The 17,386-nt window shown below is 35.2% G+C and overlaps 1 protein-coding gene across 3 annotated transcripts in view; it reads right to left on the reverse strand.

Moving 5' to 3' along the window:
- PHF14 (PHD finger protein 14) overlaps positions 1-17,386 on the reverse strand; it is a 151,226-nt gene that overhangs the window by 28,257 nt on the left and 105,583 nt on the right. The window contains exon 18 of one of the 3 annotated variants that reach the window (XM_061997226.1): positions 6,798-6,911. The exons of 1 other annotated variant lie outside the window; for it this stretch is intronic. In XM_061997226.1, the coding sequence (XP_061853210.1) occupies positions 6,798-6,911 (114 nt within the window). Of the gene's footprint in view, positions 1-6,797; positions 6,912-10,187; positions 10,220-17,386 lie in introns of those variants that run through there. One more of the 3 variants, XM_061997229.1, reaches the window with a different exon arrangement.

Genomic DNA, 17,386 nt, shown 5'->3' on the forward strand with positions numbered 1-17,386 from the left:
TCCAGGAGCATCTCCTTTCCCCTCCATCACAGCAAGAGAAAGACATTCTTACACTGACATGCGAGTATGTACTTTTGACTGGGTACTGCTTGCTGCCCTGTGCTGCCTTTCAATCCTTCACCCTTTCCCCCAAAGGAGAGCCTGACAGCAGATTACAACACTTTTATAGTGTGCTTTTCTCTGTAGTCTATCTATAGACAGTGGTGTCAATTTCTGAATTCAATTATTTGGGTATTAAGAAAAAAACCCCACAACAGTTCTTTTCTGAATTTCTAGCACACTTTAAAAATTTCTTTTAGAAATATGGCTGGACGTCAGGCAATGAAAGGATACTGCAGAGACTCTTACCTTTTGACATTTTTAATTGCCACTGCTTTGGTTATTACACAATAGATACTTTCGTCATCTAAATATAATGTATCTTTATAAAATCCTTTAAAATATGATTTCAAACCAATGAATGCCATTCTCTATTTGCCTTTAATTTCCTCTCAATAGCAAGTTCATCAGAGTGTAACAATTAATTAACTTAATTAAGCTAACTTAATTATGTTCTTTCATAGGTCAATATGTAGAGCTACTCAGATTAATAGCAGAGCTTGTAAAGTTAATCTTCTTGTATAATGCAAATGATGCCAAGTCATGTATTAAATACCTTCCTGAGTAACAGATGATATAAGACCAAATGTGCTTTAAAGAAGCACAGAGTCTGTGAAAAGGTTAAAGAAAGAAAAATGTCTTGGATTTGTGGAAATTTTAACCAGACCTAATTAATTTTTAAAATTAATAATCTTCTAAGAGAAGCTCTTATTCCATAAGGCGAGTTACAGCTTAAATATACATAAATAAATTTTGACTTCAAAAGCAGAACTGCACAACAGCATTTTCCAGCCATCTTGTGACCTCTATGTTTTGTTATTAAGAAGATTACATAAAATGGTCATGTGAAGAGCTTAGATTGAAAATATGAATACTAATTCCAGACCATGTGTATGATTACTGTATTTCCCAGTTTATTTTACTGAGAAATCACTTCAGTAGTCAAAGGTATTATACTTTCTTCTTTGTTCATTACTAATTCACTTTTTAACACAGACTCTGAGGTTTTTTAGGCATGTGGATTAGCACTTTTGTTATGAAATACTAAAGGGAAGTATAGTAATCATAATAATTACTTGCAGAAGCCTAAAAAGTAAAAACAAACAAATCTCCTCAGTGCTAAATGATCTGAATAGGTGACTCAACTGCTCTATTTTGATAAATGAGTCTGATAGTTGGAATCTACACTTCGACATTAGGAGTTGGGTTATGGGCCAAATCACAAATTTTCAGCTAAGTAATTAAATTTCAGTCTTCTGCACAATGGATCTGACTTGGATTCAGAAGATAGTCTAAACTGTAGCAATTACAGATCTGGAATGTGTTGCAACTTTCTGTTGCCACTCAAAGAAAATAAGAAAAGAGGAGGGGTGCAATAAATATTCTCTAAGGCGCTTTCAACAGGAGTGTAAAAGAGAAGGCTCCAAAAGTGTTACATGAGATGAAAATCATGGTCACAGTGTAGCAGTAAGTTCACAGTAAAAATCAACCTCTGTTCCAAAACCACAGCCCTACAACTTCTGATATAAAGTAGGATTATTTATCTATGATACAGCAAAATATGACTTGATAATTTATTATGATACTAGTAAATTATCACTTAGGATCCTTCATCAAAAGGCATGGAAGCATACATTGGAAATTTCCAATGACTTTTCTATGCAGAAAAGCTCTTCAGAAGTTAAACATAAAAATTTAGTTTTCAACTTACTCTGTATGAATAACTGTTGAGGGTATTTTTTTTTCAATTAACAGCATGTCAGGAAGAATAACATATTTCTAGGAACAACAGTCTGACACAATGCTTCTGTTAAGTAAGTTCAAGATAGCAACTATGCAGAACAGAAGGAAAATATTCTCATATCCATGAAGTTTAGAAAAGAATGCACAGCATTTTGCAGGCACAAGCATAAAAGCTTTGCATTTATCCATAGTTACGTATACAAATGTATACCTTCTCTAATATTTTCCTGTGTTCACTAACAGTGCAAATCACCTTTCTGTTTCTTGCCAACGCTATTCTACATGATGATTGAGCTATTTTCTCAAATGGAAGATGTCAGTGATGGAAATCTAGTTATTTAACAGTCTTCTAATAATAGCAGATAGAGAAAATATCACATGAGCATTATTAAAAGCTTGCCATGGAATTACTTTTTATTCAATTCTTTCAGAAGATGTTACATCATACTTCATCTAAAACGCAAACACCTCAGTGTAATAAAACAGCATAAGAATGGATTGGATGCTCTGCCGATTAAGTTTATAGCTTTGGATTTTTTTTTTAAATCTCTTTTTGTACTGACTTGAAGAACAGGCAAAGGGAATTGTTGAGAAAGGCTTTATCAAGAGATAAGGAAGTAAATTAAGTCAGGAAACAAAAGATAGCATCAGCTGTCAATTGTGTTCATAAAAATTAGGAACTACTCCCTTTGCTCATATATGAAATAATGTAGATGGCTTCCTCAGATTTTACAAGAATAATGCAATGATTTTAACATCAAATTTTTTAATCCTCTTAAGTTGCTTTGACCATATTTATGACTAATGGCAGATGACAGAAGTGTAGGAATACATCTTTCTCTATAAAACAAAACACTATACCTCAGCTCTGCATTACTAATGGAAAAAAGTCAGTGCTTTATCAAGATAAACTGCAAGCACTGAACGTCCAATAGTTCCGAAAACAGACAAATGGGTACCTATCTTAATCTTTCTTTAGTTGTTTTGCACAGCAAACTGCTTTGCACAGCTTTAATCGTTTTAATACAGCACTCAGAAAGCACCACAGATACACAAGATATTAATGTTCATACGCTCACAGCATGTTGCTCATATTTTACCCTAAAATGCTCAAAAATATTTACACATCCTTTTTTCCAGGGACAATCAAGGGACTGGTTGGTTAACTCATTTTCTTGTCCAAGAGAGAGAATGACATAGGATTTCATCTGTACTGCTCTGGCAACACAGCCATTCAGAAAGAACAGCTCTGTTAGCCTCCAGGCTTACACTATTAAAACATGATTAATTGATTGCCACAGAATCGGCAAAGAAAATTAATACACATAAGTCATGTATTTCTATTTTATTTCTAATTAAAAGATATGCCTCTTACGAGACTCAGGTTTAAGGGAACTGACTTATATAGTCTCTCATAGATAACCAACCACTGACACCATCACTTCCTTGGGATTAAAGAGCTGCTTATGAGAAATGGTATCAAGATACAGCCCACCTGCTTTGCTCTTTAGCTACTACATGAAAAAGGGACAGTAAAACTACTGTAACAATAAATCTTTACTTTCTTCAGGGTCACTATTTGTCTAAAAAACTATAATATAAATGTTTATAATATAAACAACTGACGGTTGCACATCAAAATAACCACAGAAAATAGAGTAAAAGTCTGGAAATCTAACTGATCACCCTATCAATTTTATTAAATGACTACAGTGCTATTTAAGCAAGTGTATTTGTCCATTTTAAACACTCTAAAAGCTCTGAATCCTAAGTAATCAACATGTCCGGAGAATTTTCGTTCATCAGTTCATGGTAAAGAGTGTGTGAGATATCAGAGACGTAATTCAACGTATTGACTCAAGGCATACCAACAACAGTTCAGCTCTGAATTTTAAAAGGATTGTGGAAACAAAATTCCTCCTTTAAGCATTATTATTGGAATAAAACCACGAATTACTATTGGAATTAAAACTACAGAATTTAGTATTACATTCTATTAAAAAAAGTGATATTCTACACTTTCCTATGAAACTGCAACGAAGGTCTAATAAAATGACAGTGAAATTAGGATGGCACATAACTGTCCACTTTCAAATGCACTTTTCTTTCAATTCCTCTTCTCAATTCCAATTCTTTAAAAAAGAACATTAACTCATCAGTCACACAGGGAACTTCCTCATTTTCCTATGCATGCTAATGAAAATCATTCAAGCATTAAAATCTATAGAATTTAAATTTTATTGGGGTTTGCACAGCTGTTGAAAATACAGAATAATGTATCTTTCTAACTTTAAACAGTTTGATTATTTTATAACCTGAAGTGGTTTTTCAAGTGAAATAAAACGCTGAATACACACACTCTCCTGATTCTTTCAAAGGCACAAAACCACCCAACACACTAATTATTTCTGCAGTGGCTTTTGTCATATGCCACATAGCTGTATCCTGTCCTTATTTCACAGAATTAAATCTGATCTTAGAGTATGAAAAGAAGCTGGGAAGAAGGGAGTCAGTACGAGGAGCAGATGTCATCCTGCCCTCCTGGAGAGTAGAAGTCAAAATTAAATCATCATTTCTACTAGGAGAGACAACTGGACAAAAAAAACAAAGTCTCATCTGAGTGAGCAAAAGCATCTCACAAGGTTAAAAGTGATGACACAGTAGCAGTATTAAGATTTAGACTGGCCTATGTAAGAGGAAAACAAATTGTAAGCAGGAAAAAATCTACACTTTATACAAATGAATGTGGCGACTCATGAAGATTTTCTTTAGTTTCTCCTACTAGAAGTTCTATCTTCCTACATTTGCAAGTCCAAGACTTACTGAAAACCACTTTCAACATCCTTCACGATTCTCCAACTTCCTGAAATCATTAGTCTGGTAGTCATTTTGTCTTCTTTAAACTTTTCTCCCATTTCTCTTTTCCATGGCTGCCTTCGAACTTTTCCTTAACAATTGCCTTCTCACCAATACTGATGGGTTGAATTCAAACAAGACATAAATTATTATAAAAATAATGTATCAGTTAGTAGCTGTAGTTAATCCCAAATAATAACTCACTCTGCACATACTGAAAGAATATAAGGGAGTGAAATACCAGAAGATTACAAATAAAAAGAGAAAAAAAAAAAGGGCATTAGTTGAATTAAAGCTCTGCAAACACTCTTTTGGACCTGCTTTTTAGGATGTAATTCACACATTTGTTTACCATGCTGACTTATCCATGTGTAACTTAGATGGGTTGTTTCAGGGCGGGTTCTGAATTTGCAAATTCAGCATACTGGAGCTCCCCTCTTAAGGTTCCCTGTAAATCCAATCATAAAACTCTTTCTGACTCACCTCATCTCTATATGATTGGAGAAAGTCTCATTCCCTTACAAAACACATATAGTACTTTATGATTACACATTTAGTAAAACAGCTTCAACATAAACTATTACTGGGATATTTAGTAAAATTCAAAAGGTGTATTTCCATCTCTCTAAAGTTTCCCGTCCATGCCAGTTTACTTGGGTTTTATTAAACAAAAGCTAAAACTATATACTAATTTTTCTCTCTGTCACCGTCTCATAACTATGTTCTATTCCTCTTTTAGAAGAGCTTCTTCTCTATTTTTATTTTAAATATCATCTGTTCCCTCAGTTTTAGTTTCTCCAGTGGAGTAAGTTGGCAAAGCTGAGACTCAAGAGGCAGAACCTATGGCCCTCCATAGACTAGAGGTCCCCTTGCTACTCAAGAATATATACAAACATATTAATAAAAGCTTGTATTACTCTAACTCCAGGACTGCTTAGATGTGATAACCTGACTTTCTATCTTAGAATGTGTGGTGATGCTCCAAAATAAGTAAAGTATCTATCTGATCTTAATCCAGAAGATCTCTTAAGAATTTTTCTGGCCCTGTACTGTAGACCTCCCTCTTCTTCAGACAAAAAGACAAGACTATCAGAGGAAAGGAGAAATTCAAGAAGGTATTTGATAATTATCTAGCCACTGCATTAAGAATTAACCAATGGTAGTGTATTTCCTATGGCTATTTCATACTCTCCTTTAATGGGAAGACTATAATCAAAATGAATATAAGGAAAAAGAAGAAAAAAACCTAGTCTTCATATTACCCGGTACTTGGAATACCTTTAATAATAATATTAACTAGACTGCTTGAGGAAGTCAAGATTAATAATGTTAAGGTTACTCCAAAAAAGGACTTCATTCTCACAGAAAGGGTTAATTTATGGACAACAATGGCTCTCTGAAATGATGATTATGACCATAAAATGAAGTTGTTGAGTCTGAATGCTGCAGATGACCACTCCTTCAGCTATGGTATACTGTGACAAGTATGCACTGCAAGGACAGGAAAACCCTCAAGTCACTGGCTACATTATGAAACTACCTTACAAGCTAGCATCTTTTCTTACAATGGGTTGTGTGGACTTAGTTCTTACTACATCATTAGCATCTAGTATAATTTATTTGTAAACAAGGGCATGAGAAAAGGGTACAATATTAGTGAGGCTCTTTCCTTGGCACAACTCAGAAGTTACCCATATTTAAATTTAGTAAAGGATTAAAAAAGCTTTGCATTTATCAATACACCTATGAACAGATTCTACTTCTGACTCTTTACTGTCATGAAGTTTAATTTGACAGAATCTAATAGGAGTCTTGTTACTGTCACAGTGTGAAAGACAGAAACAAGAAAAACTATTTTGCCAATCACTGTTAATAAGGAACAGTATTAAAAAGATAGCAGATGAAATACACTTGTCTTATAAGGTACTGTTAAATTAAGGTCCTGAGTCTTGCATGTTGTGGGTTTAGGAGGATAAGATTGCACTTTAGCTTTTAAAAATCTCTGCTATGAGTAAAATAACACTAGGCATGAAAACCAGAGGCAAACGTGTATTCCCCAACAGTTAATCTTGGAAAATAATAGACACAGGATGTCCTACCTCATCTGGACGTTTCTGTGCCACCGATACCAGCTCTTCAGAGCTACTTCTTGAGGTAGAAGGTACCATATTACCTGGGGCCTCTGAGACCACCTCATTTGACGGCTCGGAGTCCTGAGGGCAACAGAGACAAATAGACCCCTCAGCAGCGTGTTGATGTGGCACGCCAAGAAAATGAGACTTTTCAGAGGAACTGCGCTCGAGGCACAGAGTGAGAAATGAAAAATTCTTGAGGTCTAAAACTCTACTTTTTACTCTGGGCAATTTCTTTTACTGCAGAGGCCAAAAATCCTTCATATGTTTTCTCTTACAATGGCAATGCTTTCTTCAAAAGAGCATTAGAAGACTTACTGAATAGCTATATAGCATTTCAGAATTGTAAGCATACTTGTTTTGTCCATACCTACACCTGCTCCTGAATTGCAAGGAAGGGAATATTACATTTCATCCCCTTATTCAAGATGGAGATTTTTGCAAAACATCTGGGACCATGCTAGAACAATCCCCCACAAATTTATTTTACCAACCACTGCAAAGCAATATAGCACACGATCTGGTAAAATTAGAAAATTTACTAGAGTTGTTGTCTACCAGTAACTTGAACACTGCAGTAACATAAACAAAATAAAAATTATTCGAGTAGCTTAGATTCAATTTTGCAAATTTCCTTGATTTTGCAATGCAACATGACTAGATCAGTCAAAACAAAGGCCACTTTAATACTTTCACTGCTTCATATGATGGTTTTGATAACTGCATAGATTGAGATATTTTACTACAGAGAAAAAAATCCATTAATCAGTACTATCTCTACTGTGCTTGCTGCAATGCTCATTACAGAAGATATTTTAGATGTCATTGCTTAGCAAGCAGAATATGTGCTTTTGATATATCACTTTCTCTCTACAGTCATTAATTGCAAGGAAATCAAGATTATACTTTTAGAAACTGCAAGCTGCAAAGCTCATTATTAAGTTTTTTAGCATAACAACCTCTAAAAAGTAAATTAAAATTTCATAATGACAATATTCAGCATTTGCAGTTCAGCCCAGTGTAGGACTGTTGGAAGGAGAAAAATGAACACTGTGCCCAACAACCATTACTGAATCACACAGAGAATCAAAGGTAAGACCAGATATTGTAAAAGAATTAATACATGGAGGGGGTTATTAGAGGTTACAAAGGTGTAAAAACCTCTTTGGGCCTAGAGAGGAACACTCTAATGTCTCTGTTTCATATACCTTTTCAGGTATATGAATACATACCTTTAAAATAGCTACCAAGCTTAAACAATTCAAACAAAGCTTTTTATGCCTTTCTTGTTACACCACCCCTCTCAGGCTTACAAAAAAGATATTATGGACCATTCTGTGGCTTACCACCTTAAGTTTAAGGTTTTGTATGAGAAAGATATTTTAGGAAAAAATCGGCTTTCAGCAAAGTCTAAAGAATACCATCAACTAAAATGTTAAAAATGAAGTCCAACTGCCATTGCAGGTATAAGCACTGGATCTGTGGAACAAATGGGAAAATGAGATACCTTGGCAGAGCTACCATCCCAAATAATTCCTTAACGGGAATAACAAAACTTTCTCAGTTCCTCTAAAGAATATCAACACCATGGCTAAACACAGTGAACTAAAAGCAGAAACACCTCTAGCATTCTGATTTTCTTCTCAAAGTATCATTTTGCTCTCAAAATGCCATCAAAATAAACTTTGCACCATCTTAATCCTGACAGCTTGCTGTTTTCTCTAGTAAATCTGGACTTCTACAGGCAAATGTCCCCTTCCCCAAAGGCTGCCTCAGTGTGCCTCTCAGTAAACTGTGATGATGAGACTATCTCCTCTTGTTGACTCAATTAGCCATAAACCTACTTTGAGCACTGAACAGTCCTCTTTCGTTTTCTCCTTAAGGACTGAGAAGTTAAATCACCACCATATCAGCTCAATATCTATCTAGAAGCTCTTTTTTGAAGTAACAGCCACATCTGCTGGAAGAAAACAATGCACTTGTCTGAATTCTTTGGTTCAGTGATTTCTCTCCTTGAATTCTGCCTGTCTTTTGTGTCTGAACAAGCTTTTAATATGTTGCTATTACCTGCGGCCAGATAGTGAAAGCAATATATTTTTGTTGCTCATGATATTTGAAAGCAATAAATAATGGTTTTAAAAAATGGTCTGAGTAATTGCAATTTGGTAAACATACATTCCTGTTCCATTCCTCTTGCCTCTATGGGAACAGCACACCACAGATGCTCTTTTCCCATCAGCTCTCGAGTATCTTCTTTCCAAGCAGCTTGGCCATCCTTCTCAATAGAGTCAGCTAGCTAATACAATGTTTCCACTTTTAAGATGTATAGAAATGAAATTTACATTATTATTCAGAAATGAAGTTGCAAAAATGTGTCTCCCTTTCCAATTACACTGATTTATATCTTGTTACAATGCTGTCAGTTCTTAGGAAAACTGCATAGAGCCTGAACATATGTAAGAAAGGCAATCTACATTACTTTGAACTAGCTGCAGCATGTGAAGTACAGCTTTCAGAAGTAAACGTATTTAATAAGCGGAATAAGATCCTTTCATGTAAGGTTCAGTGATAAAAATGCTGCAAGGTGTGAGAACTTCCATAAAGCTTCTTTTCAGTGCTTTACGAGTATATGGCCAAACAAGCAGTAGTTCTCAACAGGTACTTGAGAACTTGAGGTACAAACAAGCAGTAGATAACAAATCCTTGTACCTGGACTTGTACTCAGCAAACAGAACAAGCTGAAAAAAGTATTATAATTGTTTATTTTTGTAAAGAAAAGCAAAAAATACATACATCTGACCTGAAACAACATTTTTACTGAAGAAGTGCTAAAAGGAAAAATGTATTCCAAAAATAATTAAAATTAGTTTCTCATACTTCCTAATTGGTATTTATATCATGATATACTGGAATGACTCTGCAAAAAGTCACCTCTTCCTTTTTTCAGAGCTTTGCTTGTGTTGAAAACCATGTCAATGACACTTGTGACAAGGAGCCTCAACTGTAGCAGTGATGGATATGACTGTTCCTGGATACGTAACCTACACAATAATCTGGTACATATCTTTTCTAGTGCTTAAGCCCTTCACATTTTATTAAAATATTATTCCTACCTACACATGAAATTTCACATATATAGACTTTCAAGTTGGACTGATCAAGACATAGCTTCCTAATGGATCATAATATTTAACTATATAAATTAATAAATTATAGTGGAAAACTACTATTTATTGGTACTTCCAGTTTCCTGAAAATACAGAAATACTTAATCAAAATATAAGTGCATCATAAACAAATTCAGAAGGCTCAGTAATCATATTTTTCCTGCAAGATGCTGATTTTCATCAAAGCTCCTCGGATCGTGAATTTTCTTGGATTTATGAAACCTTGAAGAGGAAACAGGAAATGCATAGACATTTTATTATGCTTATACAGGAAAGAGAGTGCTGCTTTGAACTATGTCTCTTTTCACATAACCTAAATGTTCATGAAGTGTTCATGAAGTTTAAGATACCACAACATCATTGGCTTGAATCAATCACAATTCTGAAGAAAAAAATAAAAGTATTTAAATCACATGTTGGACATGTAAAACAAATCGGACATTGTCCTGAGATAGAACTTGCTTGCTAATCTTGGCACTACTTAGAACCTTCTTGGCAGCAGATACAGAAGTGTAGCTGGTCAAATTCTCACTCATGGACCATTGGCATTTATTAATTTATTTATTTGATTACTGAGTCAAGTCAGCAGAGATCAAAGGCAGAAATGACTGCCAAGAGGAGGGAAATCAAAGATGCATCCTGCAGCATCTCCCTGAAAGAAATAATTTCTTGTTTCCTCTTCATCCCATTTGGCATATTAAATATTCGCATCTAACGTAACAGAAGGGAATAGCATGCTTTTAGTTTTGTCCTTTTATGTACAGAAGTAGCACTGTCACAGTAAAATCAATAGTGCATACAGAACAGACATGGATTGCATTTCTGAACTACACAAAAGTGATAGATTTTGAAGGAAAATATTTGTTTCATGCTGTTGCTGATGTTGTGGCTTAATTCATGGGCTTGACTATATTTATTTTTTAAAAGCAGACCAATACACATATAAAGGTATGTATTGTATATGCAAACATGACACAGATATGTATCTACAGACAGGCATATTCATAGGAAAGGTTCACAGTGAACACCATGCTAACAAAATACTGTAATTGTTTACAAGTCCATGTTACCATCAGCACAGATGTTGACTCATACAGAATGGAAACTGTACACAGCTGCTGGTTTTGAAAAAAACAGAGAACTGATGGATAAAAAAAAAAAAGCATGCAAAAAATACTTTGCTGGAAAGCATAAGAATTTGCATTTGAAACAAGATGATGGAAAAATAGTGTTTTACAATGGTATTTATACCAGTCAAGCGTCTGCTATTTTTTCTGCTGTTGCTACTTTAAAACAAAACAAAACTAAAAAAGAATCCAAACAGATCAACTCACAAACCCCTTAAAGAATATTTGAAGCTGATAGGTTTCAATTTACTATGTTAACTCTGCATCGGTTTTCGTCTATCATCCTTCACCTTGGTCCAGCTGAAAATTACGCAAGTCATAAATTAGCTTTAAACAAGTTTTGAATCAGCCTGGAACTAGTTTCCAAATTAAAGAGTCGTCAGTATATTACATGGTACTGTCATTTTATTACCTCAATCAATTCTGTGTGGCCTGAGGTAGAAAGAAAATGGATGCAGTCTTCATTTGCAAAGGGTTTATCTCTCATACCAGGCTCTGAAAACATGACTGCAGTAATGAATTGGAAGTCAAAGTTACTAACGGAGACTTTTAACAGTAGCAAAGTAGAAATATTTGTCCCCCTTTAGACTTACAAAAAGGGAAAAGAAAAAACCCTTTCTGAAACATAAAGCCAGATTTAAAGGCTGAAGGGTTGTGGGAAGAAATTAGTACATTGCTACTGACATGCTGAAGTGCGTGTAGTCTCACAGAGCATCATTTTCAGCGCTGCACAGGAAAATGTCTTCCCGGGTCAGATTGAAGATGCCTCTAAAGCCCAGACCCCAGAGCACCCGTCCACCAGCAAATTGACCACTCCTACCGTCCTTATCCTCTTCCACCTCAGGGGTATACTTTGAAAGTATTCACAATATCTTAGCCAGAATTTGCTAAAATCTAGTGAAGACAAGATATATCTGTAGCTCTCCACAATTCATAGGTCACCAAAGTAAATCCCTCAGAAATATATCGTTTATCTCAATCTGCTTAGAAGTGAGATCAATCACTTTGCCATTCCTAGGATTTACCCTGTGTTAGTTAATGAAGTAACAATATAGGCTTTAAACTTTCAAGCCACATTCCACAGTTTTAAAATTTTCCTTACTCTTTCTATTCTGCCTTTGTCACTCTTCACATGCTGATTTTATTTAACGTCTGACAATCTCCTCTTTTCCTCTGCCCTCTCCAAAGACAGGAAATTACAAAAGCAACCTTTAACATACACACGCTATCCTCCTACGCTGCCAGTCACAGAGGCAACGCTCTTGTTCTGTCCTCGGGTATTCTTTCCCCTCTTGAGAAGGGGACGATGATTTCTATGTTTATACACTCGTAGCACAACAGGGTCTCACTCTCAGCTGACTCTGAAACTACCTCAGTTTGGATAAGAAACCTTAAGCTAGCTCTAAAACCTCTGCCTTCTTTTAAATACAGAAACAAAAGAAAAACCTTCTCTGGTTTCTAAATACAGAAACTTTATTGCATTCTTTAGCCTCACAATATTTATTTTTGTTCTTTAAACATACTGTGCAGTATGAAGGAACTAATAAAGTTAGAAGTTTCCAGTAAATGCCTGTTTCAATTTCTTATTCCTCTATCTTTCAACAAACTACAGCACTGACAAAGTAAGCTTGCATCTGTGAAATCTACCTACGTTTCTAAGCATCAAAGGATGCACTACTTTTTTAGTTGTTCTAAAATAAATATGCTACTATTGCTAACATTATACTGGAAGTGTTTGAACAAAGTATGAAAGGAAAAAGGGTCATGCATTTTCTCTGGATACCTTCTTCAAATGGTAAAAAAAAAAAGTTTACATATAATTAAAGCTAGAAAGAGCACTCTCAAAATAATGTTTTTCATATTTATTCTTCCACCTTTATCACATGCAAATAGAAATAGCAAACATGACAATATTTTACCAACTGAAAGAACCTCTGGAACCTGAATTCAGTTTCTCCTTTCAAACTCAGATATTTTCTACATTTCCATTATTCAGTGTACTAATCCTATCCCTTTTTGAACTGAATTCTCCACCTTCTAAATCAAACTCTCCTAGATTACTGTATTTCCTTTCACTTTCTCATCATTTCCTAACATTCAAAAGCCATTCTTTTAGCATCCCTGTCAATAGCTGCATTTTCTGACACTAGAGTTCTCTGAATTGTATTCAAAATCAACTCTTCAAGCACTGTAATTTATAAAATCACATTAGAATACAAAAGGTGGAAATAAAACTTAAAAATACAGATCTACCAAACTAATCTCATCTCATACTCATAATGCAAAGGAAAACAATACTCCTGCTACTGTCATGGATTAAAAACTTTGAACACAGGTATAGTATTGGCAAAAAATTCTGCATGAACATGAAGGTCACCACCAATTTCAAAATTTCTTCAATACAGTATTTATCCTTTTTGTGCTAAATCTTGTATGTCTTGCATAATTTGATATTATCTGGTGCACCAGAGCAGCGGATTTTGTATGAATATTCTTCTGCAGGATAGCAATACAGTGGCAAGGCTCCTGTACTATGCCATTATCATTGTATACAAACGTAACTCAATACTTTTTTCCTTTTTTTTTTTGTCCATACTTCTTTCTTCCTATATGTTGTTCTGCCATTTCTTCTTACTATGGATTAGGTTACAGGCATATAGTAGAAAGCTTTTTTTCCCTAATTTGATATTTCATGGAGTTTTAAAAGTTATTTTGTGGAGTTCTAAAAGCTATTTAAGGCAGTACACATATAATTTGTTACTGTTGTCATCTTCCCTGTGCCTGTTTTGCACAGCTCTGATTAAGACGGGGCTGGAAAGATCATAAATTAAAAAAAAGATAAACCTGAAAGTTGCAAAACAAATTCTCCAACACATCATAAGCATCTACAGCCACAGCAAGTGTGTGTGACACTGTGTAGGTCTATGTATGTTGCCTGTAACTGCAATTATTGACTTCAACAGATTTACAGAATGATTCAGGCACCTTACACCTAACAAGTAAAACAAGATTTTATAAACAATAAATGTACAAAGCCACTGTAGAAGACAGTGGCATAGCTACATTGCTCTGTTAGTAAAGCTACAATTGGGTTTGCAGTTTTATGTTTCCTTAAGCAAAGTTTTTTCCTTTAGAAATCAGGGGCAGACCACAGCAATCCACTCATTGTCTCTCTAAAAGAGTTTTTCTCCATCTGTATTTCTTTTAAAATCACATCTGAATGGCCTCAGACTTTCCATGCTCTTGGATGGCTGGGACAGTGACAACTTGGGAGTGAGGTACAGCAGCAAACTTACTTCTGGCTCTCAGGATCAAGCTGCACATTTGCAGAGTTTATATTCAAAGTAGTTTGCTTTACTTCAGCAGCTTGGGAGAAAGTGTGCACAAAATTTGCTCACAATACTTGTCTAATACTTAACTGGAGCTAGAAGATTGAGCACTTGAGAAGCTCCAAAAAGCAGCTGCTTTATTCTAACAAAAATAGAATGTAGCTCAGAAAAGGCTTTCTTTCAACCACACAATCTTCAGATATTATGCATCAGCATGCAGTGTGTGTCTGTCAGATGTTGGAACAAAGCTTTAAATTGTACCATCTAACTTAATTCTCAAGACAGGGTCAGCACATTCACAGGGTTGAGTTTTTTTCTCCTTTGAGAAGTAATTTCAGTAATATTTATTTAGATCCTTACATTTTCATCAGCACTGATTCTTGCTTTTCAGCCCCTTGAAGTCTAAATTTTCCCAACGTAATGCAAAATAGAGTGATATTAAAACGTGTGATCACCAACAGCATCACAAAATTTTCAAAGGCTACTTATTAAATCAAGATTGGTTTTCATCTCTTCCCACTTACAGATTTTTTTTTTCATTTACAAGGTGAAATAAAGCAATTCCACAGTACATAATTTTTTTGCAGTTTAAGTTTATAATGCAAGTTTTATGGCTCCCTAAACTTTCCTTATATGGCATCCACTTACCTGTCTGTGCTTGACAGATTTTGTATAAACACTCAACTCTGCTCTGGGGAAAATGCTCTGTGTGCCCTCCACACCTTTATTTCCAATTTGCCCTATTTTTTAATTCACCACATCCTTCCTTATTCATTTCTGCTTTTCTTCTTCTCCCTCTCTCTTCCCCTCCCTCTCTCTCTTCTTAAAAATGACCATTATTTATTTTCAACTGATATCGTAGAAAAAGGCTATATTTTTAAAGAATGAATTTATCTATAGAAAAGACTTCTATAAAAATGTTTCTCACATCTTGCTCTTCAGGTCTCTCTGACATCTCAATGTGTCAAATTAAAAGATTTCTTGAATATCTTTTAAGAAGTTTCAAACAAATGTTAGGAACACTATCTTGTGGGTAGTCCCAACTTATTAATTCATGCTAAGCATTAGAGTAATTAAAAAAAATTCCACACAAATTTATACTACTAAATAGAGATATATATTCTTACTAATACAAATTTGTCAGCTGAAACACAAGGATATTTCACTCTGTCAAACTGAGCTACATTGACAATAGGCTGTTTACTAAAAAGGAAATGAACAGTCCAGTTGACACAGTTGAAACTGTGATGTTAATCAGTCATCTTTTGCTGAGCCCACAGGAACTGAAAGGTCACAATTAGCGCTGTTGTTTTAAAGCACCCTCAGAAAGGCTTTGAAACCCCTCATTCTTCCCGAATTAAGAACCCTGTGAATAATACATGGAATGATTAGGATAAATTCACTTTAAATTCTCCTTTACTGCTTTATTTTAGAGGGCATGAATATCTTCCCTATTTTTTTTAAGATTATATCTATCAGATGAAATTCCTTTTTAAGTTTCTCATCTGTAGTACAAAACACACACCAAGTCTCTTATATATAGTTGCTTAATAACATTGTAGACCAGATCCTTTCAGTTAATAACATGTGCATACAGTGCTTATACCCACAAAAGATAAAATTTAATAGCCTACCAATGTATTTCTGAATATTAATTTTTAGGCTTTTGGCCTTGAGATACTGATATGTGAATTCCTGAAATTCTCTTACCAAAATAGGAATGAAGTAACTTAGAATCATAGCATGGTAGGGGTTGGAAGGGACCTTTAGAGATCATCTAGTCTAACCCCCCTGCAGAAGCAGGTTCACCTAGATCAGGTCACATAGGAACATGTCCAGGTGGGTCTTGAAGACCTCCAGGGAAGGAGACTCCACAATCCCTCTGGGCAGTCTGTCCAACTGCTCCGTCACTCTCATGGTGACATAGTTTTTTCTTATGTTTAAGTGGAACTTTTTGTGTTCCAGCTTCATCCCATTACCCCTTGTCCTGTTACTATCTACTATAGAAAAGAGGGATGTCCCAACCTCCTGACACCCACCCTTTAGATATTTATAAATGTTAATAAGATCTCCCCTCAGTCTTCTCTTCTTCAGACTAAACAGCCTGAATTCCCACAGCCTTTCATCATATGAAAGATGTTCTACACCCTTGATCATCTTGGTGGCCCTGCGCTGGACTCTCTCCAGCACTTCTAGACTAACTTCTGTAGTTAAAGAAATGAAACCAGAAACATACCTTTGGTACAGCAAACCTAAGAATGTCTTTAATAGCTACTTTATACAGGTAACTATTCTGATGTGGCAGGAATATGTCTGTAAAGCAAAGTAGTTGGTGTTGAGGATCAGTCAGATGTGTTATACATGTTTCAAAGACATAACTAGTTTGGTCACAGAGACACATCACATCATCAGATTTAGTGTCCCTTGATAGGAATCTGGTTTGCACAATCTAGAGATCAGTCCATAAAGTGAACCAAAGCGTAGCAATTTGTGGCAAGTGGGTGATCCTTTCAAAAATGCATTCCCAAATGAAATCAAAACAATACGATAAATATACAATAAAACACCTCAAATTATAGTACACGAAAATAGGCATACTGGAATGCAGAACCGCTTAAGTTGTTAAACAGGAACTTTAAATACCATTGTTGTTCAGAATTCAATAGTGTTACCCTGGATTATCAACAGTTCATTTTCTGCTCCTGAGATTCTCTGGGGTCTAACAGATGCCCTTCCTGCTTTATTAAAATGAAAAGAAAAAAATTATAGAGAAGGACAGACATAGTCAATGCCTTTATTTTAGATGATGGTTTCACTGCTGCCCTAAATTAACTGGCAAACACATTCAGCCACCATAGGGAAGATCCTGGTTCACTTCCCTCTTCCTATTCTTAACAGGGTTCAAAATCGCATTTCCCAAGGGATTGGTTAAG

Source organism: Colius striatus, chromosome 5 (genome assembly GCF_028858725.1).
Source record: "Colius striatus isolate bColStr4 chromosome 5, bColStr4.1.hap1, whole genome shotgun sequence".
Lineage (NCBI taxonomy): Eukaryota > Metazoa > Chordata > Aves > Coliiformes > Coliidae > Colius > Colius striatus.